The sequence below is a fragment of the Vigna radiata genome, chromosome 6, assembly GCF_000741045.1.
Source record: "Vigna radiata var. radiata cultivar VC1973A chromosome 6, Vradiata_ver6, whole genome shotgun sequence".
Taxonomy (NCBI): Eukaryota; Viridiplantae; Streptophyta; class Magnoliopsida; order Fabales; family Fabaceae; genus Vigna; species Vigna radiata.
The window spans coordinates 35,912,034-35,939,346 of record NC_028356.1 but is presented as its reverse complement, the minus strand read 5'-3'; the positions used below and the strand labels follow the sequence as shown (position 1 = coordinate 35,939,346).

The 27,313-nt window shown below is 31.8% G+C and overlaps 4 protein-coding genes across 5 annotated transcripts; 3 read left to right on the top strand and 1 right to left on the bottom strand.

Annotated features, from left to right (window-relative positions):
- Nucleotides 1-2,651: 2,651 nt before the first annotated feature.
- Nucleotides 2,652-5,046, top strand: LOC106765353 (uncharacterized membrane protein At1g75140). Its single transcript, XM_014649936.2, has one exon. The coding sequence runs from the start codon at nt 2,878-2,880 to the stop codon at nt 4,843-4,845; it is 1,968 nt and encodes a 655-aa protein (XP_014505422.1). The 5' UTR covers nt 2,652-2,877; the 3' UTR covers nt 4,846-5,046.
- An 867-nt stretch (nt 5,047-5,913) lies between these two features.
- LOC106763780 (cytochrome P450 734A1) lies at nt 5,914-8,698 on the top strand. The gene is made up of 4 exons (XM_014647936.2): nt 5,914-6,580; nt 6,989-7,233; nt 7,308-7,671; nt 8,185-8,698. The coding sequence occupies exons 1-4, from the start codon at nt 6,092-6,094 to the stop codon at nt 8,596-8,598; spliced, it is 1,512 nt and encodes a 503-aa protein (XP_014503422.1). The 5' UTR covers nt 5,914-6,091; the 3' UTR covers nt 8,599-8,698.
- A 629-nt stretch (nt 8,699-9,327) lies between these two features.
- Nucleotides 9,328-16,155, top strand: LOC106763145 (lysophospholipid acyltransferase LPEAT1). 2 transcript variants are annotated; one of them, XR_001375862.2, is made up of 9 exons: nt 9,328-9,972; nt 10,801-10,914; nt 11,052-11,089; nt 11,268-11,332; nt 12,462-12,530; nt 13,108-13,241; nt 13,573-13,713; nt 14,945-15,079; nt 15,891-16,155. XR_001375862.2 is itself a non-coding variant. In XM_014647345.2 (9 exons), the coding sequence occupies exons 1-9, from the start codon at nt 9,487-9,489 to the stop codon at nt 15,908-15,910; spliced, it is 1,131 nt and encodes a 376-aa protein (XP_014502831.1). In that variant the 5' UTR covers nt 9,328-9,486; the 3' UTR covers nt 15,911-16,155. The 2 variants fall into 2 exon arrangements, 1 of the variants encoding a protein (XP_014502831.1); XM_014647345.2 differs by having other exon boundaries at nt 14,945-15,008.
- Nucleotides 16,156-16,321: 166 nt separating this feature from the next.
- On the bottom strand, nt 16,322-18,549 carry LOC106765321 (deSI-like protein At4g17486). The gene is made up of 4 exons (XM_014649899.2): nt 18,415-18,549; nt 17,221-17,461; nt 16,848-17,135; nt 16,322-16,765 (listed from the first exon to the last, which is right to left on the bottom strand). Exons 2-4 carry the CDS (start codon nt 17,429-17,431, stop codon nt 16,521-16,523), a joined length of 744 nt encoding a protein of 247 aa, XP_014505385.1. The 5' UTR covers nt 17,432-17,461; nt 18,415-18,549; the 3' UTR covers nt 16,322-16,520.
- Nucleotides 18,550-27,313: the final 8,764 nt, after the last annotated feature.

Sequence of the window (27,313 nt, the reverse complement as noted above, 5' to 3'; positions counted from 1 at the left end):
GAAGTTATTTTATGTAGCTTTTCTGTTTCATCTATCCTTTTTCCGTTCTTACTTTAATGTTTGGAGGATATCTTGTTCTATCAGGACTTGTGGAGCTGGTATTCTTCGATGTAAGTTCGAAGTTTACGACATATTTGAATCACTTTATTTTGCATATCAAAACATCTAAACTATCTTGGCGTTTGAAAAAAGCTTTTGTGGGACAATATAAATATATTTTATAGCTAGTTGAATTATAGTTTGTGTACAGCAAGCAAACTGCAGAGTGGTTTGCATCAGTCACTGATGCAGAGAACATGATTGACAGTTTTATTGCTGATAAAATGTTGGGAAAAATCATAATTGGGAGTGGTTGAACATGATTCTGGAACTCAAACTGTAGTTATGACTTTATAAGACATTGTTGGTGGATGCAATGAAACATTGCAGTGGAAACGCCGTTTTTTTAAAGCTGCTATCAAATCAAGATTAAGTGTGTAATAACTATTAATAACAAAAAGGTGAGAGTTTTCAATTTTTGGTAAACGAACCATAGTCAGGTGAACTTTGGTTGGATTGTCTTGGTAATGTCTAAAAGCAAAGGACAATTTGTATTTTGAAGGATCTTATAATATTTGTTATAGTTGAGGTTTTATAAATTAATTACAAATCTAAACATATGTTAAATTTACTAATTTCTTAGCTGTTGTGCGTATTAAATTTATTAATTTATAACATTTAGCTTAAAAGTAATAAGATATTTTTCTTAGGTAACAATAAAAAAGTTTACACTAAAAGTGGGAAGAAAATAAATATAGAACAAATGTCAATGAATGTCAACACATTCTGGTTAAAAACAAGGTTTAAAACATATCCATTTAAGGGGTGTTATGTACACACACGAAGATATAAAATTAAAATTAAGATTTGAGTTTTATAAGACTTTATTTCATTGAAATATATAGACATGACATAAAAAATAAAACCAAAAATTATAAGAAATTATCATAACTACCACATACAAGTAGTTTCCTGTAAAGCATTAAAGGAAAGATAACGTTCAAGATTCTGGTTTACATTAGAAATTTTTGCATCAATATGCTTCTCTTCTTCGTATTTAACTTGGAGAAACAAATATTGACGATTAAAACACTTGTGAGTTGCTCTGAATCGCTCATCACACGTGTAGCATAATCTTTTTTTTTTTTGTGTGATTGCATTTTAGGTTAGGACATTCATTTAACATTGTTAGTTCTAAGGTTTTGGGGAAAAGGTCGTTGGTTTCGAGTAGAGAGAATTGGTTGTTGTGTTGGGTTGGTGTATGATTGGGTAATATTAGATGATGTGTTTTGAATTGAATTTTTTGGAGTGTTGGTTAAGTATTATCTTTGAAGATATATTTTTCTTCAAATAGACGAGGTAAGGAAATGACTTTGAAGATTGTGTTTGAGGCTCGAGCTATAACTTCCCTACAAATGTTAGGCTTCAAACCATTGATGAAATAATCGAGAAGAGTCTCACTACTAACACCATAAATGCGGTTAGTTAAAGCTATAAATTGCACATAATAGTCATTAACAGACGTGGCATGTGTGAGTTTAGATAAGGTAGATCTAGGTGATTCAAAAGAGGAGGGGTCAAATTCCAACTCTAAAGATCGAATTAAGGTATTCCATGAATCAATAAGGTTATTACATTGCATCATTTGATACTAGGGAACGACTTCTTTTTCAAAATAGATTGCTGTTATCGTTAAACGTTGTTCATCAAGAGTATCATAATACTCGAAGAACTCTTCCACTTTGAATACTCATCCTAAAATATCAAAGCATGGAAAATCAATTTTTACGTTGAGTTCGCGACATGTTCACCTTCAAATCTTCAATGGTGTTACGTAACTCTTTCATATTTCCTGCATGTTCACATTCTCTTTTATGCATAAGGTCAAGTATCTGGATCATTTAAAAATGAAATATCGACCATGTTCAATGAAAGCACCAATTTTTATGGTATTTCAATGAAACAATAAAGAAAGAACAACAAATTTGAATACTGTGGGAATGCAATAATATTCAGTTTTCTCTGCCAATGAATTCAAATGGAATCATAGGGTACAAAATAAATATTGTATCAACTCAATATAACTTAGTAATGAAAAAAACACGTCAAGAGAGAGAAAATATTTCCAATCAATCATTATCTGTCTCCAAAAATGCCTAACAATTTTCCATTTGTATCCATTTAATTTCCAATGAAAATTCTTCAGTAATGTATTCACTTTTCTCACCCTCATGGATTTTTAATTAGTTTCTATAAAAATTGTTAAGTTTATTATATATAATTTCCAAAATAGAACGTTATATCCTCATCTATATATATATATATATATATATATATATATATATATATATATATATATATATATATATATATATATATGCATGAAAATGGTATAGGTATTAACCACTTATGAGTTTAGAAAAACATCCACGTAGAAGAGGGAGTAGAGCATATTTGTTATATTTATTTCAAAATGTACAAATGATGAAGATACTTATATAATAAAAAAATAATTTTTTACCTTAAAAAAATGTGGGATTATAAATTTTTCTAAGAGAATTAATGTAGAGCTTTAATTAGTCAATATCTAAGGATTATCTGATGTAGATATAGTCCAAACAAAACTATCTGACCAGATCATATATCCTCAGTTACAGAACAATTGAACTGATCTCAATTTAGTTTTTTGTCTTGTTTTCTGTTACTTAATTCACATGTTAGCCCTAATTCAACCCCAGTCAATACACTGTCCTGTATCTTACATGGATATCTGCTAAATTTCCTATTACCAGATCCATCAACTTCCGACACACCTTCCAATTTTCTTCCTCAAAATCAATGGCGTCCTTGGAAAAAGGCAAGTTTTTTATCTTCCTTTTGCTCTTATTTTCCTCTTCTCTTCATGTTTCCAGCACCCCTTCAGACCACAAATCATGTTCAGTAGAATCGAAGCTGGACCCCGATTCATGTCAGGAACCTGTTCCTGAACCGCCCCAAACAACTAATCATTTGAATCAGCAAGTTTTTTTGGATAAACTTGAGGAATTAGTGAGAAATCTCAGTGATTTAGTTGCAAGGTTAGAATCAAAGCTACCTGACCCGGCTCAAGAAAAGGGCAGGTCACCTCAAGGAAAGGGTGGTGATGACGGTGACGGTGGTACAATATCAAGCAGTAAGCGAGTTGAAGATGGGGAATTTGAGGGAAAAATCCGTGATGGGGAGAGAGCAAAGGGAATGTCTGTAACAAAGTACACACCCTTTTGGTCTGAGAGGTTCCAGTTTGCATCTGCTGTGAAGTTGGATTCTGAGGTCACTTGTATAAATGTTTTGCCTTTTAGGGATCACGAGGGGCTGAGTAAGTATGTGGCAGTTAGTGATGAGAGGGGTAGAGTGTATGTATTCTTGAGGAATGGAGATGTGTTGGTTGAGTTTGATACCTCGGTGGAGTCCTCTGTTACTGCAATGGTTTCGTATACTTCGGTTTATAAGAATGAGAGTTTTGTAGTAACTGGTCATGAAAACGGGGAAATTTTGTTGCACAGAGTTTGGGAGGGAGGGTCTAGTGGAGAGGATTATAGTTCTCTTTTCATGGAGAATGTTGGTAAGTTTGTGTCACCTGAAAACCGTGAAGAAGGTAGGCGTGTGACTCTCTTGGAAGTTCATTATGTGGGAAGAATGAAGTACATACTGTCTGCTGATACAAGTGGGAAGATCAAGGTTTTTAAGGAAAACGGTTCCTTGTATGGTTCTGTCATGGCTTCTAGTAGGCCACTGGCTTTCTTAAAGCAAAGGCTTATGTTCTTGACAGAAACTGGGGCAGGTTCATTGGATCTAAGGGGTATGAAAATCAGGGAATCTGAATGTGAAGGGTTGAACCATTCTGTTGCTAGAACATACGTTTTTGATGCCATGGAGCGTTCCAAAGCTTATGGCTTTACCTCAGATGGGGAAATGATTTATGTGTTGTTGCTTGGAGATGTGATGAACTTCAAATGCAGGGTGAGATACAAGAAAAAGTTTGACATGGATGAGCCTCTTGCTCTGCAGGCAATCAAAGGGTATCTGCTGATTGTTAACCCGGAGAAGGTTTATGTGTACAATGTTTCATCTCCACACTATGTGAGAGTTGGTGTGCCTAGGCTTGTTTTCTCTCCAAGTCTTGATGAGCTCAGATCATCATTCTTGAATAGTCCAATCCCGGGTTTGGATGCTGAAACAAAAGTGATACCTTTGATAGGCACTGACCGGGAAAAACTTGTCATTGTTGGACTTGGAGGTGGCTATGTTGGAATGTATCATTCTAATCTACCTATCTTCAAAGGGGAATTCAACACCATGCTATGGACTAGTCCTGTGTTGTTCTTTGTACTATTCTTGTTTGGTGCTTGGCACTTTTTCGCCAAGAAGAAGGAAGCACTTACATCATGGGGACCAGATGACCCTTTCACTTCCACTTCAGCCACCACCAATGCACCTTTGGCGTCTGCATCTGCAGACAGATCTTTTGGAGATTCTAGCTCAAGAACCACTGAAGTCATGGATCTTAGAGGTGGAGCTCTCAGAGCTCCTCCAAGAAGGTATGGCTCTCCTTCAAGGTATCCTGGTGCTGCTGCTGCTGCTTCTGCTGCAACTTCCTATAGACTTGGTGCTTCCACAGATCACAATGCTAGGCCAGCCTCGGTTGATCCAGATTTTCGTGGAGCCTCTGAGCTGAAATATAGGGCCACCACCATGGATCCTCCGGGTTTTCCCAAGAGAAGAGATGGCATGTTTGTATCAAACCAAGTTGTAAATGAGCGCAGTTGAGTGGCAGAGTTAATTTCATGAGCTTTTTTCTAACAAGTTTCAAGTTTCCTTACCTTAGTTTTACATCTTATCAACATCCTTCAGCATCACTTTGCTATTTGGTTTTCTGCCTTTTTAACTTTCAAGTTGTTGCACAAAAGAGGGAAATAAATTATATTGAGAAACTTGCTATTCGAATTTGGATTCTGTGTTGGATTTTTCTTTGCTGTTTCTCTGTTATGTTTGATTTTGATGTTTTCAAATATGTTAAAAAGAAATTTTAACATATAAATATCAACGTATTTTTAATGTTTAGCGGAGCACAACACAAAAAATCTACCAGAAAATCTGGACTCCACGAATTCTGAGTTCTACATTTCTTGAGAATTCCATGCACAAGACATGTAAAGTCCCAAGACTATTTTGAGACACAGGTTGCTTAAACATTGGATATCAGAAGTTGGTTCGATCTTGTTTAAATTTTTTTAGATTCGATCATTGTAGAAAGTGTTCTAATAGAATGAATTAAGGTGTTTCAACTGATCAAATAAACATTATAGATTTCATTCTTTAATGTTATAAATGAAGTAGAAAAAATGACTACAAAAGAAATCTGCAGAAGTTTGTGACCAATTGAAAACAAGAGATCAGAAACCATAACAATTGCTACCTACTATATCTGAAGTTGTAGATTAGCTTTTAACCATATGTGATATCATAAACTGAAGAATGTAAATTATATATGTCATACGAAGATTAATTAAAATCACACTATTCTGAATTATGTAATAATTTCTTAAATAGTAAAATTGAAAAAGTAATATATATATTGAAAAAACAAATTGTTTGTGTATAATGGTACAGATAAAAATTATTTTTATGTAAAAGATAATTCAAATCAATAAAATTTAAAAGAATATCAATATTTTCTTAACATAAATTTTAAACTAGTTTTACTACAAAGTTGGACTGAAACGTCACTGGTTACATCATCATCCCTTATCCTCTTACTACTTTCCATTAATCTACGTCGTATTTCATGTGACATGTACCTTAACTCTTATTTTTGTTCTTAAATTATTGAAAGCAAACCAATAATTACTTGGTTTCACCAGAGTTCAAGATTTCATATATGGGGCTAATCATACCAATGCAAGATGCAACCATAATAAAAAAACATAGACACAAACATGCTTCTTCTCATGTCTTGTTTTATATATAAACAACCTTAAATCAATCCTCATTAATCTAGCTTGCAACCCTAATCATGCTTCATCTTCTACTTGTTTTCGTTCTTCTTCTTCTTATAGTCTTTGTAGTAAGAGTTGCATATTCTGTCATTTGGGTTCCATGGATCATTGCACGTCACTTTCGTCTGCAAGGCATCACGGGACCTCCCTACCGTCTGATCAAAGGCAACACAGATGAAATCCACCGCATGTACAGCGAGGTTCAATCCAAGCCAATGGCTTTGTGCCACGACATATTGGAGCGCGTGTGTCCATTTTATCACAGGTGGTCACGCGTGTATGGGAAAACTGTTTTGTACTGGCATGGGTCGAAGCCCAAACTGGTACTATCCGACCCGGATATGCTCAAGGAGATTCTTTTGAAAACGGGTGAATGGTTTGAGAGGATAGATCCGAACCCGTCGGTGAAACAGTTCTTCGGACAAGGGATTTTGGTGTTGAAAGGAGAGAAATGGGCTATGCATAGAGCAATCGCTAACCAGGCTTTTAAAATAGAACGTGTTAAGGTAATCCTTTCAATCATTGCATTATTAGTTTAGCTTAATTACATTTTTATTTTCATAATATAATTGATATTTTTTTTTATCTAAAATTCAAATATGAGTCTAAATTCAAAAATTTATCTTGTTTAAAGGAAAAAAAATATAAATTGAGCATTATATAAAGAAAAAAAAATTATAAATTTATCGTCTTTTAAGATTTTGGTTGATTATAGTTGAAAGTTTTACATCAATTAGAGATAAGGTCAATTTAGTATATATATAAGCTTAAAGTTTACTTCTCTTAACATAGTATCTATCAAATCATCTATTAATATCTAGTCTTATATTCAAAATGTATATATCTCAATGTGAGAAGATGTTGAAAGTCATATATTCTTTAACTGAGTTAGATTTGTGTATATGTTTATGCAGTTATGGGTTCCTCAAATATCTGATTGTACAAAAGGAATGTTTTACAAGTGGAAAAATGAGAACAAAAACACTGATGAATTTGAGATTGAAGTTTGTAAAGATCTACATGATCTTACATCTGATATTATATCCAAAGTTGCTTTTGGAAGTAACTACGAAGAAGGGAAAGAGATTTTTGAGTTACTAGAAGAACATTATCATTTGGTCTCTCTAGCTGTCAGAAGTGTTTATATTCCTGGATTTAGGTACATATATACGAAAAACACAACCTTGTGTAATTGTATTCCTTAATAACAACAATACTAATTTATGCATACAGGTTTCTACCAACCAAGAAGAACAGAGAAAGAAAGAGGTTAGAGAAGAAAACATATGAAGCAATTAAGGTACTGATTGAGGAGAGTAAAGAAGCAGAACATGATTCAGAAAACTTGCTTTCTTTGTTGATGTCTTCTCACAAATTCATCAACAATGAGACACATAAATTAAGGTTGGGTGAAATAGTGGATGATTGCAAGAATTTTTACATGGCTGGAAAGGAAACAAGTGCTAATTCATTAAGTTGGGCACTCTTCCTTTTAGGGTTAAATCAAGAATGGCAAAGGAGGGCACGTGAAGAGGTGTTGAGTGTTCTTGGACCTAATTCTTTACCAACTTCAGAAACATTAAGTGAACTCAAACTTGTAAGTACCTAATCCATTTTTATTGTCGATTAAATTGATTAAAAATAATGTAATTATGAATGAGATTATCTAATTGAATAAATAAGAATTAAATATGATTTTTTAATTTTTAAATTTTAATGTAAAATTGAATTTTTATTTATTTATTTAAAGTTGTGATAAAGTTTGATTCTAAATCATTAAATTTGTTTAATATGTTAAATGATATTTCATACTAATATTAATGTTTAAACGGTTAGAAGTGTAACTGATTAAAAATAAAACCAATTTAAAGTATATAAATGAATGCAAATTTCACCTAATAAATCAGTTATGTAAGATTGAGTTAAATCTAAAATCTGTTTCTTCATTAAATTAAAATAATTATGTAATATCTATTCAGTTTTAAAATACTACAAACACGTTTAATTCAAAAACTAATATTGAAATCTTTTAATGTTGAATAGTAAATATGTCGAAAAGGGTATTATACATGTGAAAATAATGATATTGGTTGATTTTTTGACTGAATAGGTTAACTTGATACTTCAAGAAACACTAAGACTATACCCTAATCCAGGGGCATTGGTGAGGGAAGCAAGCAAAAGAGTTAAGTTGGGTAAGATTGATATTCCAGCTGGTACACAACTCTATTTGTCTATCACTTCAGCTCATCATGATACTGAGTTTTGGGGAGAAGATGCTCTTGAATTCAATCCTATGAGATTTGCAGAGCCTAGGAAGCATTTAGCTCCATATTTTCCCTTCGGATTAGGTCCTAACTATTGTGTAGGGCAAAATCTGGCTGTGTTTGAAATGAAAATTGTACTTGCCATGGTGTTGCAAAGGTTTTCTTTTGTTGTCTCACCTTCCTATGCTCATGCTCCAATGTTGTTGATGACTATTACACCTCAATATGGCATGCAAATTATCTTTAGGAAACTATGAAAATGCTTATTCATGTTAAATGCCATGTCACAATTCATTTACAAGTTTCTAATTTTATTGTGCAATTGATATTACTTTATGTACCTAAAACCTTAAATCAATACATTAATGGGTGTTTTGTATTTATATAATGTTTTATTTTTTCATTTTTATCTAATGTAAAATTTATACTAACACTTTCATTCTTAACATTTTTTTAATTTATCAAATCATATATTCAAAATATTTATTACCATTTTAATAATTAATATTTATGAGGTAAATTTCACTAATACATTTTTTTCAATTATGTCTTTTTCTATCATATAACTTAAAGAAAGTGTTTTTTTAACAATTTTTATTACAACTTTTATAAAATTATAGTCATGGTAAAAAATTTATTAAAAAAAAGTTATTAACCTATCTAATCAAACTTTTAAATCTAAAATGTTATTACAAGAATTCGTGCACATGCTTACTTGAAACAAATTATAAATGAGAAAAATATTTTTACATTACATTTTTAAATTAAAATAAAAAGAAATAATAATAATCTACATTGAGATATATGTTTTTTTTTTACACATTTTTTACAATTTTGTATACAATGTTTTAATAACTGTTTTTTTTTTCATATGAAAACGGTTATTTTTATTGTAGTAGTTTTAAAAACTGTTATTTAATAATAATATTATTTATTTAAATTATTGGCTCACAATTGTCTTCCATTCTCCTTTTCGTTTTCGAAGAATAAAGAGAAAAAAAGAAAAACTTATTTCTTTTGTTCTTGAAGCCTTCATCTTCTCCGGTTTCTGCAGAAGAAGAAAACGATTTCCATTTCCTTTCTCCCAAAAAATCCAAAAATCAGATGGAAAACCGTTCACATGATTAACGTTCCAACTCTCATCAATGGAGTCCGAACTCCAAGACCTCAATCCGAAACCGCCGAAACAACCCGACCCGAACAATGACGGGCGTCCTCTCCTCAAGCCTTCCGCCACCGACTCCTCCGGCGAGCTCGAGAAGAAATTCGCTGCGTTCGTGCGGCACGATGTTTACGGTTCCATGGGACGCGGTGAGTTACCGACGCGGGAGAAGGTGCTGCTGGGTGTGGCGTTAGTGACGCTGGTTCCGGTGAGGGTGGTGGCGATAACCACCATCCTGTTGCTCTATTACTTTATTTGTAGGGTTTGCACGATGGGCTCTGTCCCGAATCGCGTGGAGGAGCATCAGGAGGATTACGCGCACATTGTAGGGTGGAGGAGGATCGTCATTGTGCAGAGTGGAAGAGCCCTCTCCAGGCTCATGCTCTTCGTGTTCGGGTTTTATTGGATAACACACACGTATCGGATTCCACCGGCTCACGTTGAAAATTCTACCCCCACCAACGAGCAGGTGCTTGCTAAATCGCAGCAAACTGTTCTGCTTTTAATCTCTTTCCAGATATAGATTGATGATAACTGCATACGTGATGTTACTCGTTTTCTTGTATCTCGTTACGATCAATTAAAAAGGTGGATATACTTTATCATTAGCCCGTTTGGATGCACGTCTATATCCCCGCATGATGCACGTCTAGAGAAGTGTTTGGATTGCAGTTTGAAACTTGTCGATCGAGAAACAAATTTTCCAATTCACAATACTGAGAAACAAGTCTTTTGTCTGGTTGAAATAAACGTCAGTTATGTCGAACTTTGTTCAGATGGAAGAAAAAAAGCTTAACTTCCACGTTCTTTTTTTAACATTTTGATGTGGTTTCTTGTGTCAGTGCACATACTCATAATTGTTTCAAACAGGAACGAAGTGCATGTTGGATTCATGTTAATTTTCTAAGATCATTTTTCAGCGTAATTTTAGATAACAGTGTTCACATGTTTGGTTTCAGATTGTGAAATTGATTCTAGATCCAGTTGAAACAAACTTGGATAGTTTTTTGTATTGAATAGAAAGCTTTATACTGAAATTTACTAGTAACTTTCTTTTAAAATAAAAACATCCAGAACACTGATTTAATTTCTTCACTTCAAAAACAATTTTAATCAAAATCAACGAGTACTAATTTTGCAAGCGCTCATTCGAACACACAAATACCTGGATTGGAAGTTGTGCATTATCTGATTTTCTATACCTTTTTGTTTCCAATGTAAGTAACGAGAAGCTGTTTCTCCGTTTGGGAATTCTTTCTACTTACTTTGTTTCTTCTATCTTTTTTAATGTACGAAGGAAAACAATGCTCAGTCCGAAGACACAAGACCCGGTGTTATAATATCTAATCACGTGTCATATTTGGATATTTTGTATCACATGTATGCCTCGTTCCCGAGTTTTGTTGCTAAGGTTTGTGATGTGGCATGTCCTTCTTCCCTTCCAGTTATCTTAAGCGCATGTTTCATTGTTGGCATATAGTTTTGTAACTGACGTTTCTTTTCTAAATTTCGAATCATTTATTTCAATCTTGGATCTCATCGATGAAGAGATCAGTGGCTAAACTTCCTCTTCTTGGTCTCATCAGGTCCGTGTCATGTATCAATTTCTTCATCTTTAGATCCTGGGGTGCTTCCCTCTTTATTTTTCTCAGTGACAGATAATGTTACATTTTATCTGCTTAAATATTCAGTACCCTTTTTCATAAGTAGACTTTTCAGAATCCTGTGCTTACATATGATTGTATGTTGTGCGAGTTGTAACAGTAAGTGCCTTGGTTGCGTCCTGGTTCAACGGGAATCAAAGTCATCGGACTTTAAGGGTGTTTCAGGTGTGTATGTACTTTGTTATAATTATTGAAATGTATGCAATTTTAATGAAGTAAATCCCATCTTTGTGTGATTCTTCACTTGATACTGTATGACATGAAAATTGCGTTGAATAATCTGATTTTGAATTTTTAAATTATTGAAGAAAATATTTTTTCCACAATTTTGGTTCTTCCGTATTTTTTGAGGTATTTGATCTTGAATTTTGTACTTTTGGGTCTATACTTGCTCAGAGATTTTGATGAATTTTGATTCAAGAACCTCCAACTGGATTATCTTGAATATGTCATGTGTTAGAACTCTATCTTAGCCAAAAGGATGAACCTGTTAACAAATGGTTTTGAAAATGTATGATGACTGGAAGTAATTTGGGTATATAAGCTGATATTCGTATGGGAAGATAGCAAGTTCCTGAAATTGGTGAGATGAAAAATGGGAACTGTTTAAATTCGTATGAACATCCCTGCCGTAGAAAACCGGCGAGGCTTGAAGTTTGTTACCTAACTTTCCTGTTTGTCTCAATCCTTCATTAAATTATTTTTAAATTAAAACATGTGAAGACAAATAGTTATTTTTTAAATGTTGAAATTAAATTACTTAACTATTTGGTGTTCCAGGAATGTGAAAGAATAATCATTGTTTAAAAATTCAGATGTTGTAAAGGTGTTCCTTTTCTGATGTAGAACACTTATGACTTGATTTGATCAAGTAATTCATACTGATTATACACGATAAAGTTCTAAATCGTATTAATGTGTAAGGTTTCATTTATTAATAAAAAAGTTTCTTCATTTTTTTTAGGTTGCGTCATATATTGTTTACTGACATCATAATTCTTGTATACTAACAGTATATCAAAATTAAGTAATTTTTTATTATGCTTAATTTTAATTGGTTGCTTGGTGTAGCTTTTGAATTTCTCTCTAGGCTTCTGGATATATTCTGGCTGTTTGGCTCGTGTAGGGGTGTCCCAATTGTCTATCGATTCTGCGTATTCATGTGATTAACAAGTCAAACGGGGATCTTAGTTCTTAATGCTTTGTTTAAATATAAATTCTAGTGTTGCAACTATGACATATTTAGGTCTGTTAAATGTCTGGTAAAATTGAACTTTGACCTTTCTTGCTGTAGCTGTTGTCACTGAGAGAATTCGGGAAGCTCACCAAAATCCATCTGCTCCAACAATGATGTTGTTCCCAGGTTATCATCTTAATTTTATGTTTTCTTTTTTTGGGCAGGAAGGTGGAGGGTTAAAAATGATCCTCTGTTGATTTTGTTAGTTATAAATGTCAGTTTTGCTTGAAACTTATTTTCATTATGGGTCTTGTATATTGTTTGTATTGAAAACAATTTCTCCGGTCACGCACATACGTAATCAATTGAATGTGGCATCCATGCTCTAACCCTGTTAATGTAGGTGGAAGTTTATGTTAATTTATTGTTCAAAAGTGTTTTGGCCATGTTTTCAACATTTAACTTCTTTCTTTGTTGAACCTAAAGACCATTTATCTCTCATTTTTTGTTTTAAAATATAGCTCTTTATATCTATACCTTACATTTCTTTAGTGGTATACTTTTATGAATTTTAATATTTTGTCAGTTTCGTATGTTATATTCTAGCCAATATTAAACTTTTCACTCAATGTATAATTCCTTGTATATCATAAGTTTGCGTTTATCAGTAACTATTACAATTGACCAGGACAATCTTAATTGTTCATACATGTCTTTGTATGTACTTATAATCATTTAACTAATTGTATTGTATATTCTTCAGAAGGTACAACCACAAATGGGGAATTTCTCCTTCCGTTCAAGACTGGCGGTTTTTTAGCGAAAGCACCAGTACTTCCTGTAATTTTAACTTATCGTTACCAGAGATTTAGCCCTGCCTGGGAATCCATATCTGGCGTAAGCATTTGAATATTCTTAGACTTTCCTGTTTTCACTAAATTATTTGTTTAAATTATTTTCTACTTATGTAATATAATTAGTTCATTCAGGACCAATAGAGAGACCATCTCTTGTGCTTTAAACTTCAAGACGTTGTGCTAACCGACTAGGAAAAACAAAATGTTCTTGTCTGCAATCATTTTTTCTTTTAAAATAAAAGTTTTCTTCACATTCCTAATACTGAGCTAATAATGTCTTTCATTGAATCTAGCCGGTTATTTACTTTTGAATGATTCCCCTATCTCTATCTTGCATTCTTAAAAGTTTGATATACATATGTTCTTGGCAGGTACGTCATGTGATTTTTATTCTCTGTCAGTTTGTAAATTATATGGAGGTGATTCAGTTACCTACTTACTATCCGTCGCAGCAGGAGCAGGATGATCCCAAACTATATGCTAATAATGTTAGAAGGTTGATGGCAAGCGAGGTATCTATCTCCCTTAAAATAATTTAAATGCATAATATGAAAAACTACATCCTAACAGGATTTTATTCTATTCTATAGATGGAATCGATGTTTATGTAACTGATAATCCAAATTCGTTTGAGAGATATATTTTGAATTTCTTTGAGATTAACTGCTAACAACAGAGGAAGACCTTTGTCATTCACGGAAACAGAAACATGAAAACATAAATGAAAAGAAAAGATGGATATGGTAGACACTGCACGGTCTTTGACGGGTCTTATATCCTTCATGCCCAAATGACCCAATTCCTTTCTCGTTGACTGCCCGATTTCATAGCTCTCTGCTCATAATCATTTTCCCTAACAAAATACACACCTTCCTCACTCCTCTTTTCCCTGCTGCGTGAGTAATCTACGAGTGAGTCGTGACGGTTGAAACAAAACCTACCAACTATATTGCCTTATACCTCACTTCTCTGGCTCATACGACTCTTTCAATTACCACCCTTCACATGCACTTGAGTCTATTTGTGTGTGCATATTTAAATTATTAAACTGACACCGATGGAGTATTTCATGCTAATGCCGCTCAATAATTGTTTAGAAAATGAGTTTGGTTACTTCATCAAAATTGAAAGTTTTTATCATGTTGATCTTGCGTTCCAATTCTTAGAAACCGTAGTTTGTACATGATGATTGAGTGATCCGTATTTTTTTTTGTTTGACATTTGTTTGTGTGACCTCTTTATACATTGTTGGGGTGAGTTCATTATTGAAAATGAGTGAATAAAGCAGTGCGTGTAAACAGGGCTTGGAACACAGAGAATGAAATGTTATTATCAATTGTATTACCTGATATTTTGAGTAATTGTAGTGTAATAATGTTGTAAAGTAGGGGAATACTTTGGTACATCTTGTTTTGAAAAATGTATGCAAGATTGAATGATAGTAGTTATTTTGGTAGGGGCACCAACTTTTAGGTACAGATTAAATTATAGCAGTTAAGTATAATATCTATTTATGTTCCTTTTAATTTTCACTTCACCAGTTGATTAAAATAAAAATCTCCATTCCTCTTTGCATTCTTTATTTCCAAATCCATTCCTGCAAATTTACTTCACCCGATGTTATGCATTCACTATGCAGTGGTTACTTATAGATAGAAGGGGAGTAGAATGGATTTTGTACTGTTTAAACGGGAGCTGGTAGTGGATACGAGATTCATATAGTTGATATGTTTTTGCTTGCAGGGAAATTTGATACTTTCAGATATTGGGCTGGCTGAAAAACGAATGTATCATGCAGCCCTCAACGGTAAATAGTGTTTTGCATCAACAATTGATAATTTCATGGCCGCAATCTCAAATGTTATTTATTTCCACTAGGTCAGTAGTCTCATTGACACTTGCCCTATGTTTGCTAGAGTGGAGAAAAATGAGGGGGAAAGGAAAAGGGAAAACTCTTAAATTTTAATCCATGAAAAATAGAAGGAAAGAAAAATTTGATTTTTTGTTTCTATAAATGATTATTTTGTTTTCATAATTTTTAGCCAGACTGAAGTAAATTAATATTAATATATTCGTGTTTTCTTTCTTCATCCAAACAAAAACATATTTAAAGTATCTGCAAATGAATTTGTGGGGTATTTATATTTTCAATGCTAATATGTTCATTTGTTACTTAAATGTAAATAATGAAAGGTCAGCAGCGTGAGTGAACTGCTTCTGAAGCGTCAATGCAAGAGTTAATGTTTATAGTGCATTCAAGCTATGATTGTGAATATAGCGTTTGCTTTGGTAGTGGGTGTACTACTACTACTTTTACGAGTCTATAGTTTTTAATAATTTTATGACTTCTCTTTCAAACATTGACTCTTTAAGAAAATTAACATAAATGTAGAATTGCAAAATGAATATCAGAAAGAGTAAAGAGCAGAAAAGTATTAGCGTGCATGAGACAATCAATTTCCTATTCCTGTGAAATACGGTGGGGTGTATATAAAGGGTAGATCAGATTGCAAAAAAAAGAAAAATTTACACCCTAGTGCATAGAATCAGAACAATGTCCAAGTTATTTTTCTTGAGAATCATCCTGTTAGATCACTTAATTTTATTTAAATTTAGTAACACGTGAGGGATACTCTTTTAGAAAGGCTATGCAACTTGGATCTTAATTATTTGTTTTATGTTCCTACAGGTTTGTTTTCCCAATGCTAACATGGCTTCATCATGGTCAGTGTTATGGAAGGAAAAGATAGTTTAGGAAATCCAGTACTGGGCTATAGTGCTTGAGCTCGGTACAGGAATTAGGGCTGCAGAGAAGAAGATCGTAAATATGTAAAAATATTTACATTGATTTTTTCATACGTTTAAATTTCTTTGTAAATATGTAAAATGTTGCACTACGTTGTTCAAATGTTCCCTTTTATTCCATATATAGGTGAGTTTCTCGTTTGGAAAAACTGCACGGAGCATTGCGTATACTAAAATCTGTAAAATCATGACAAAGAAGTCTGTATTAAAAATAATTAAACCACAAACACTTTATCTTAGTTAATTCGTTCACTTACAATGGTTATATTAAAAATAACGATAATTTCTTATTTATTGAGGATTTATGCACACGTGTTTTTCAAATGATCTTGGAAAGGATCGTTCTTAGTTTCAAATTGAGAGAATGAACATATGAATGGCAGATGTAGTATCAGCACCATTAATAAAAAAACAGGAGAGGTTTATGTGAAAAGACAGGAAAAGAAAATGAAACAGAAATACTACTTACAGAAGACTAACATAACCAAGATTGATAGAATTATCAAAGTTTGAGTTATCGTTCCTTCAAGGATTTTCTGAATTCCCAGGAGGGCCATGACGATGACAAGCAGCCTCTTAATGGTGACTGTAGAAACAGTGAAGAAGTGGAGAGGTGCTTCTGACGCATGGAGATTGAGGACAAGCAGTTCAAGCCACTTCGAAGCCTTCTCTTTTCACTGTCTTCAGCCTCATAATTAGGATCATGCCCCACACCAGAAATCCTCAGTGCTTCAGGAAGTATGCAATTGCAAATTGAACCTGTCACAACCCACAGAATCACATAATAAATACACTTTAAAGTGAAGTAGCATCTGAATGAAATAAGTAGAGCAGAAAATACCTAGCCTGGCCAATCGATTTACCCATGTTGGAATGGATTTTCCCGTCAGCTTGTAACAGATGTCTTTGCAGAAGTGGTTGCAATTCTTAACAATTAAGTGATATGTGTCGCCATTGTAGTTTGCTGACTGGCGTTCCATGAACTCCCTCACCCGAGTAGAATCCAAAGCTGTGGTTCCTATGAGTATTGACTTCCTGAATTTAAAGCCAGGGCATTGTCGAGGCTCAACCTCAAAAACACCACTTGTTGGATAGTCATGAGCTCCAAATGCATATTCTACACCATGAACTGTAAAGTCCAGGTAAGTCAAATTTAATCTAGAAATAATACATTTCAGAATCAAAATTCAAAATCAAAGGTTTAAAAAATGCACCTTCTACACCAGAGTGATAGATACCAAGACCAGCCCAGTACACATAACCATTCATGGGTGTCAAGTCATACACATTCAGATAAACTGGTGTTTTCCCTTGTCCATAGCCACCTGAATTCACTTTGCGAAATAAAGAAAAACGGGTTGATGATTTTCCTTTCAAATGAACAGCCACAACGGACTTCCATCCTTTCTTAGACTTCAATTTCATCTTTCCCTATTGGGAACAACACCATGCTACCTGAATCCACCAAACATTTACAGTGTCTTTGGAGATACATTACATTATCAAAGATGCTAAGGTTACAACTACTAGCTTCCATCTCAACATCAAAATTCACACTAAATGCATACAACCAATTCCTTTCCTCATAATTTAACACCTACTTTTATTCAATAAATTAATAAGCTGAAGTTTCCTTCTTTCCAGATGGTACAGAAAATTCAACTGAACAAATTTAGTTGATTGCAGAACAAATTTAGCATACAATTTAACTTCACCTATCAGTCTTGCAAGTCAACCAAGCTAACCCCTCTCTCTTTCTCTCTCTCTCTTGTTAGTAAACTAAAATTCAAACCATGTTGTCAAATTATAGCAAAAGGAAAAATCCAACAAACTTATCCAAGACATGATAACTTGAAACGACAATGGCACTTTCAGTTTTGCCCCTTCAATGGTTTAGAAGATCTTGCATAGACTTCCCAGATGGAAAAAGCCAAAAAGAAATTCTTAATTTTCAGTGCAAATATCCTCTTGGGCACGAACATACAATGAAAAAGAATTAGAAATGAGGAACTTAGCAGAATGAGCACCAAATCGCACCAAATCACAACAGCAAATACAGATTGAAAACTGGAAAAAAGAAAAAAAAAATTAACAATAAAGCTTGCAAGTGTTTCAATTCCTGAAAACTGTCGAAAGCAACCAAATCGAGCAGAGCATAAACTATTCCAGACTTGCAATTTAAGCACAGGAAGGAAATGAAAGAAGAGAGTTTGGCCTCACAGCTTCAGATCTACCACAAGCAAGACTATAAAACAACAATGGCTTCCTTAAAAAAAAAATGGTCCCAGATTGCTAATGCAGCAGAAGCAAGAACAGTGGCCTCAAAAACAAGAGCCCAATAGTATCATTACAAGTTCTTCAGTGTTTATAGAGAGAGAAAGAGAATGAAAAAAAAAAAAAAAACTTACAGCCGCAGATTGAAGAAAGAGTGCCGCCATTACAGAGAGAGAAAGAGAATCAGAAAACGATGAAGTGAAAACTGAGATTGAGAGTTGCAAAGGAGTGAACAAAAATTGTTTATAGCGTTAGCAACTGCAAATCATTGTGAAAAACAAATTTAAAGCTTTATACATTCATTCTCCTTCAGACATTTTCTTATTACTTCAAATTAATGTAATTTCACTAATTAATTACTTTCATCAATTAGGAATCAACTCTTTCAATTTAATCACCACCCTCACTATATAATTCTGTTAATTATTCAAATAAATAACTTTGTTCTGTATAATATTTGTCATTTAAAGAAATTTTATCCTTTTTAAAAAACATTTTGTAAAAATAACACCTTTTTCTGTCTGTCTTTCTCTTACTTAATATTTATTATATGCCATAGTAATAAAAAAAAAAAAGTATTGTAAATTTTTTTTAGTGTGTTGTTCTTACTGCGATGCGAAAACGCAAGCATTTTTTATTTTTATGGTAAATTAAAAATAACTCTTTTCCTCTTAGATATACGAAAAATAAATAAATAAATAAAAATATTATTTTATGAAATGTTCGTGCGAACACCACAAACTACGGATGCCAATAGTGCCACATAGGATTTGCCAATCAGTCTCTAATTATTATATATCGAAAATAACGAAAAACTTAAACAAGAGAAACTCAATTAATTTTTTTTTAATATCCACTAAATAGAAAAATTAATAAAATTTTATTAAAAAGTACATAGGTTTACAAAAAGATTCCACGGGCATCATCACTCTTTCTTTCTTTTTCTGTGAATTATTTTTCTTTTGAGTATTTGAGTCTGATTCTCGTGTTGGAAGCTATTGAAAAACCCTAAAAAGGTCCAATGAATGAAAGTGTGATTTTAATTAAAGTTGATAATTCCACATAACATTAATATTGCTTTATGTGTATATATGCATCAACACTCATCACTACCAAAATATTCGTCGGTTGCATTAATGATAGCCAACTAAAATTATGCCTAAATATTAAACTTTAAACTTTATCATATAACCATAATCTTCTCTTCATTAAGTGATGCATACTAATCATAATGCAAATGGACCACTTCTCTTCCCTTCATGCCACTGTCACATTCATTATTGGTAGCAATGCCAAGGTAGAACAATCTCATGCAATAAATTTTCAAAATTACTTAATATGTTTTGCCAAAAAAACGCAAGGTTTTCAAAATGTAATAATATTTTTTATTTTTTTTTATAATTATACGTTTTAGTTTCTTAAATAATTTATTAAGGTTAAAATCACATTTTTATGAAAGTTTTTTTATTTGTATACTACATCATTATAAGAATTATTTTGCTTCCTTCTTCGAAGTCTAGATAATGTTGTCGCTTTTCTAATTTCTTTTCTTCCCTTTTTCGTAAATAACACGAAGTAAATCGTCACATTCTTTTTATTTCTAAAATAACTAGAGGTTTATTCTCTTCTCTTACATTTGTTTTCTCTATTTTATATTCTTTTCTTCTTAATACAAGTATTTTTTAAGGTTTAATGTCTCAATAGGTCTATATTTTTGTTCAGAATCTCAAATAAGTCCCCTTCTTTTTGGGCATTTCAATTGAGTCTTTATTTTTATAAAATTGAATTAAATAGGGTCTTTCTGTCAATTTGAGATGACGCTGTTAAGAAGGGTATGCTGACAGTGTAGTGTTTTATTACGTGACATTAAAAATGTGACTAAATTGTATTTTTTTAATTTTTGAATTAAAAAATGAAGTATACAGAGTGAAAACTAATGTTTAAGTAAGGGAAAATTTGGAAATTAAACCTAAAATTAAGTGTTGACTCGTTCTCGTTTACATTGCGAAATTCAATAGTGAGGTGCTACAACAACACATTCGTGAACATAAAATTAAAAAAGAAAAAACATTTTAGGGAGAAAAAACATTTCAACTAATCACATGCTACCACATCACCACCTTGACACGTCATCATCATCTTCTCCAACAATCTGAAACCTTAATTCCCAAACCAAACCCTAGGGCGCTGTCTGCCATCGCCGCACCACCATCAACCATCACATCAGGCCAACACGCGCAAGCATCTTAATCGTCTTCATCACGCCATCAACAGTGGTGTTTCCATTCAAAGCCACCACACACATGCCGCCGCAAGGCTGCCAACTATCAAAGAATCTTTTCCCTCAAGCGTCAGCTATGCCGCGCCACAACCATCAATCCCATGTGTTGCCACGAAAGACCACCATTGCACCGCCACCTTCTCCTTCATCCTCACCATCTTCCTCGCATCGCTGCAGTTCGCACCATCATGAAGCCTCACACTGTGATTAATGTCGTCATCACAAATCGTGTTTCTTCCACAGAACAATCTCAAATCGTCGTTGCCTTCATTCTCATCCAAACTCCATGGACGTCGCACCTCCGTCATCAATCTCACACAACCATGGAAGCTTGCTCCTTCGTACAACCTGCTAATAGAAAACCCAGACCACCCAGAAAAACCCCTAAATCGGGCTAAAACAGTAAAATCCTTGCCATCCCTGCCACCTACACCACGAACAGGAATTGTAAGCTTAACTTTGTTTGCCATGGATATCAGAGAAATCTTTTGGCAGATTTATTTAAAATTCCATGCTCAATCATGTTTCATCGACCAGTCACCACTGGAAAGAGTTAAAATCATGTTTTATCAACCAACCACAAGATGAAATTTGTTTTCTCCCACGAACCCTAAACCTCATCTTTCCCCGGTTCCATTTAGATTTGGATTTCGCAATTGCAGAGGAGATCAACATTTAATTTAATTTTTATTTTTTCCCTTACTTGAAAAGGTTTTTCCACTTTGTGTATTTCATTCTTTAATTCAAAAATTAAAAAAATATAATCCAGTCACGTTTTTAATGCTAGGTAATAAAAAAGTACACTGTGAACATACTCTTCTTAACGGCATCATCTCAATTTGACGTAAAAGTCTCTATTTGATTCAATTTTACAAAAATAAAGACTCAATTGAGACGTCGAAAAAGAAATGAACCTATTTAAAATTCTGGACAAAAATAAAAAAACATTAATCCTATTTTTTAATGTCTTTTACTCAATGTTGGAATAAGAAAGGTAATGGTGATTTTGTTTATTAATGGAGAGCATTATTATTTTGTAATGATCCTAGGATATAAAATATGTGAAAATAGAAAAAAAATAAAATAGTAACTTTAAAAAAATAATAATATAAAAATAGGCTTCAGTTCAAAAAGAAACCAAAAGATAAAAAAGAGATGAACCTAAATCTAAAATCTTATATTTCTTACCCAACTTAAATATAGTTCGATTAAAGAACCAAAATATAATTTCTAAAATAACCATACAAAAATCTTTATTTATAATTTTCTCAAACATTATTTCAATTTAGTGACTTTTTTCATTAATTATAATTAATATTCACTTTCTATTTATAATCGATATTTACTTTTTATAATTAAAGTTACTGATAAAAAAAATTCATATTCTTTTGTTTTGATTTAAATACATTTTTTTTCTTCAATTGTTTATTAAAATTATATTTCCTTCATGTTTAAAATAAGCACTAATTTCATTCCTACATTTTATAAAGTAACATAAAATGTTCTTGTAAGCAGATGAATTCTAACGATGATAAAGTCTCCTCTCCTGTTTGCATCTCTCTTTTGTATTTAAAAAGTATAGTTTTCAATTTGGTTGATGTGAGTGATTAGAAGTCACAAATATAATTAAGTGGTTATAATTTCAAAGTCTTAAAGAGAGAAAAGATGTTAACATATTCAATATCTTTCAATAAAAATTACTCGGAAGATACTCTATAGTAATAAACACTTGTTTCTTGTGAAATGTTCATAGTTTTTTTAATTAATTTTTTTTAGCATGTCAAACATAAATGATGTTTATAAATCGTATTTAAAATTATTCCTTATTTTTTTAAAATATAAAATGTTATAATTTTAAATTCAATTAATAAAGTTAAAATCATTATATGTTATATGATTTTTTTAATATTTTAATAAAAAGATAATTGTTTTCATAGATAATTGTCTACAAAACAAGGTTATACAAAATTTATGATACTAAAATAAAATATAAACATGATGTTATTATTGATGAGAAGAAGAAAAAGTGGAGCTGTCAAAACTGATCACTCAACCCGATCAAGGGTTGGTCATTTAGTGAGTCAACTCAACCTGATTTATTTATTAACGAGTTAGAAAAATTCAAATCTGTTACGACCCATCACAAGTTGGTAGATAAAAAAATTGACTCACTTAATTACAATTTTTTTAAATAAAAAAATTATAAATTTTTTATAATTCAAATCTAAACAAATTTCACTCTCAATGGTGTTTAATTAATTATGAAAATAGAAAACTTAAAAAAAAATAATAAATATTTTTTTATAAAATTAAGATTGAGTTTTAATAAAATAAAATTAAGTAAATGGATTAATAAATCAATCGATCTATCACGAATTCAATCTACATGAGTCGAGTTTAAATAAACCAAGTTAAAATCTAACCTACATAAAAATTATATAATTTATCAAATTTAACTCAACCTAAATCCATGATAAATGGAATTAGCTTGTAAAATATGACTCGTTGACATCAACGAGAAAAATGAGTTAAGATTGACCTTGGGACATCGAAAAGTTATATTATGTATAACTTTATAAGTAAAATTAAAATTAAAATATATTCTCAAATGCAAAATAGGTTTTCAAAAACCCTTTATTCCAAAATAGGAGCATGGAAAAGTAAGATTATTTAGTTGATTGATAGAAAAAAAAAAGAAAAAAAAAATTATGTTCCAAGAAGAATGAACATACAGGAGAAGGGAAAGAAGCATGGGTTCAGGGTGACAGAAATGGCAGGACTGAGAGAGAGCACGTGGGATGATTGCAGACATGACATTAGTCAGAATCAAAACCTAAAAACATCAACAGTTGTAGGACCTTTTGCTCTTTCAACCAACGACAACACTTCAAAACTAATACCCTATCTATAACCACCCTTCTAATTCTTAATATTTTCCTTCAAAATAATTATGTGCTTAAGGAAAAGAAAAAAAACTGTGAATAATTCATCACTTTCTATTACTGGTTGGCACTTGAGACAGTGAATTTCCTATTTAGATTTCAAAGATAAGATTCCATTCATTCAAAAGACAGTTGCCACCTTATTATTCTTCACCTAAATTCTTTCAGTCATTCAAACAAAGTCAAAAGACAAAAACTGAACATCGCCATTAAAACCCAATTACAAGACAATCAAATTAAATGCAAATTCAACACTCTAACGTCTCTTTCTTCACAAACAAAAGACAAATAACCATCACTAAATATATATATTTATAAGCGTAGCATATACATATATATATTTATACAGCACTAGGAGTCAAAAGTACTCAAAAAATATACAACATCAATTTCTTAGTATAATATAGCTAGCAACACTCATCTAACTTTCACTTAATAAAAACATGTAAAAATACATTTTTATACCAGTATGATCATCGCAGTTAATATATAAGTAATTATGAAAGCACAGGCTAATGTAAGTAAAATATTGTACCATCATTCATCATTATACATATGTGATACAATTTAATAGTTTTTTTTATAATTTTTATTAGGCTTTTAATTAAGAGAATAAAAGACTGTACTTGGAGAAATATGAGAAATAAAGAAAATGTGTATTGATTTGCATAATAAATGAATGAAAATATATTATCTAATATTATCTTAGGTTAAATATAATTTTAATCTCTAAACTTTTAACGAAAAGTTATATATTTTTTTATCTCAAACTTTGAATCAATTTTTTCCTTCAATTTTTATTAGTGAATTGACATAGTAATTATGATTATACATAAAAAAATGATTGATGTAACAAATGAAGTTAAAGAGTAGTCATGGGGCATGAATATATATATATATATATATATATATATATATATATATATATATATATATATATATATATATATATATATATATATATATATATATATATAAGGTGTGTCTTTCCTTCTTTGTTCTTTTTTTCCTCTCCATCTCAAAATGATCTTGTTTTCCTTCTTGCTAGCATATCTTCTACCACACCTCATTCTTGTCTCGTCCATCCCTAAACTCACTTTCCCACCCTTTTTTGTTTTTGTCCTTTCGTTCTCCTGACTCCATCTTTCATTTTCTTGTGGTCTCACACAAAGCAAGATATACATGATCCATCAAAATTGAACTTGTTTTCTTTCCACGACCATCATTGACCATCATTGAAGGCAACATATTAAATCCTAATCTAGTTGATCTAAAAGGAAGATTGATGGACTGTTGTCATAACTAAATATAAGATGACAATAAATCGTGATAAACAAATAAAAAAATTCCATAAGAGGCTAACATGTGATACATTCCAAAATATTTTTAATATCAAGGTGACACAACATATGCTACTAACTTAGATGTACACCTAAGAAAGTCATATATAAAGCCTACTTCAATTTTTCACCAACTGAAGTTTTGTCTACTTGACTAAATCATTAGTAAAACCAGAAAACCTTTCTTAATACAAGTGTCATGCTTATCACCATTTCCAAAGCATGATACTATCTCAGGTATCTCTACAATACCAAACAAGAGTTGAGCAAACCAATTATCTATGATCAAACCATATATACATATATGTCAATATATATACATGTACATCAAACTATCCAACTACGATTCACCACCCATAAGACATATGTATATCATGCATACACTATTTTATACATCTCTTTATTAAGACTCTACGCTTTCTAATCTCGTCAAAAGTAATATTCTTATGCATATTATAAAATTTAAACCATTGCAATCCAACAATCTCAATATATGATTTACTTATTTTTAAGTTTCATGTAAGCTATACATCGAAACAACTATCACATCAAACAGTTTTTTCTACCTATTTTAAAGAGTGTTTTACATAAAAACCACTAGATAATCTCTTCTTAATTGAATGAAACAAACCTTTAAAAAGTTAAATACGTTTGTAATGTTTGTAATATCTAAATTTCAATGTAAAATTGAAATTCATCTATCCTAATCCAATACATTTTGGACCTAAACTTTAAAAATAAATAAAGACGATCATTTTAGTTTGTTATTCTTTTTGTTAAATGATATTCTATATTAACATTTGAGTTAAAACCTATCATATGGTGAAAACAATTTAAATACTAGCTTGGAATATTAGTTGACACGTCAAAAAAAGAATAATACAACTAAATTACAATAACTATATCTGTTGATTTTTAAAATTTTAAAATTAAACTATATTGGAATTTTTCCGTAATTTTTGCGTCAAAATTAAAAAACTAAAAATATATATATCCATCTCTTAAAAACTCAAAAGTGATTATATCTATCAAAATCAAGTTTAAAATAAGACTTAAACTTTTTCATCTCATAAAAAAACTTTGATATCATAAAAGAATTAGTTCAAATATTTGTTTATTTTTAATTTAACACAATTTTAATGTTGACCTCAATATCTTATAAGTTTGAGTTTTACACCTCCCAAAACAGCTCTTTCTCATGCAGAGGAATGAGATCTTAGACACGAAGGGACAAGGGCATTTCTTTTACAGGCAATAATCATAGATGGCGAAGTCACAAGAAAGAATGTGCCAAAAGAAGAAGAAAATTCTAAAGGGTAAATGAAGGAAAGCGACACTGATGACCCATACTCTCTACCCAATCACGTCCTGAATAATTTTTTGTTTTTCATTCTCTCTATTTCTCATCATAAATTATAAGTAGTTTTTCTAACACTTTTTTTTTTCAAATATTCTTTAATATGTATTAGTAGTTGTTGATATATGAATATTAGAGAAGAGAAAAACTTACTGGTTTGGTAATGTGTGGAGTAACTAAACATGATGGAATAAAGATAAACAGGTAAAAGAAGACTAATGCTTAGTTATTTTGAACAGTGACTTTTTACAAAAAAGAAAAAAAAAAAGGTAAAATTGCTAAAACGTAAAAGTGAAGGAAATACTAAAAAAATACCTCTCTGTTCTTCCTCGAATATTTTATTGGTTGTGGAATGGCTCATCGCAGGATTTCCAATCCCAGATAAGACAGTAACCCAAAGAAGAAACAAAAAACTTTGGCGTAGGTGACAGGTTGTATTATTCTCACAAAAAAATATTTTCAGCCTATCCCAAAACTCATTTCTTCTGCATGGCTGTCATGTGATCCACCAAATAAATAAGTAACCTGCCATGTGAAGTCAGGAAAATATTCACAGGAAAGAACAGATACATTGAAAATGACAAAATTCCGAGAGACATGAAACTGTGGCAAAAGAAAAAGCCAATTCATAATACTGTTAAACATAAAATAACTATAGTAAAAATGTGATATCCATAAAAAAAAAAAAAAGTCAAATTAAGAAGATTTAACCATTGTATGACGACAAAAACTGAAATGATAACTTTATAACATAAAGGTTTATTTAATAAGAATTTATATATGTGTGTATATATATATATATATATAAATATTTAACGTTAAGAAAACAGATCAAACTCAGACAGTAAACCCTAAATTACATGTTTAATCTTAAAAAAAAAAATTCAAGAATCGCCAAAACACATAACAATTACACAAGATCAAGCATATTATTTCCCCTTCCAACTGGTTGCACGTTTTCCAGGTTAATTCAGAAATCAATATGGAGGTACTCGGAGTTTAAAGATCCCGACAACAATCACTAGCAGCCATCTCATGCAATTTCATATCGATAACACTGTAATACAAAAAGTTAATTTTTTTGCATTAAACAACAAGAACGAAACGGCCATG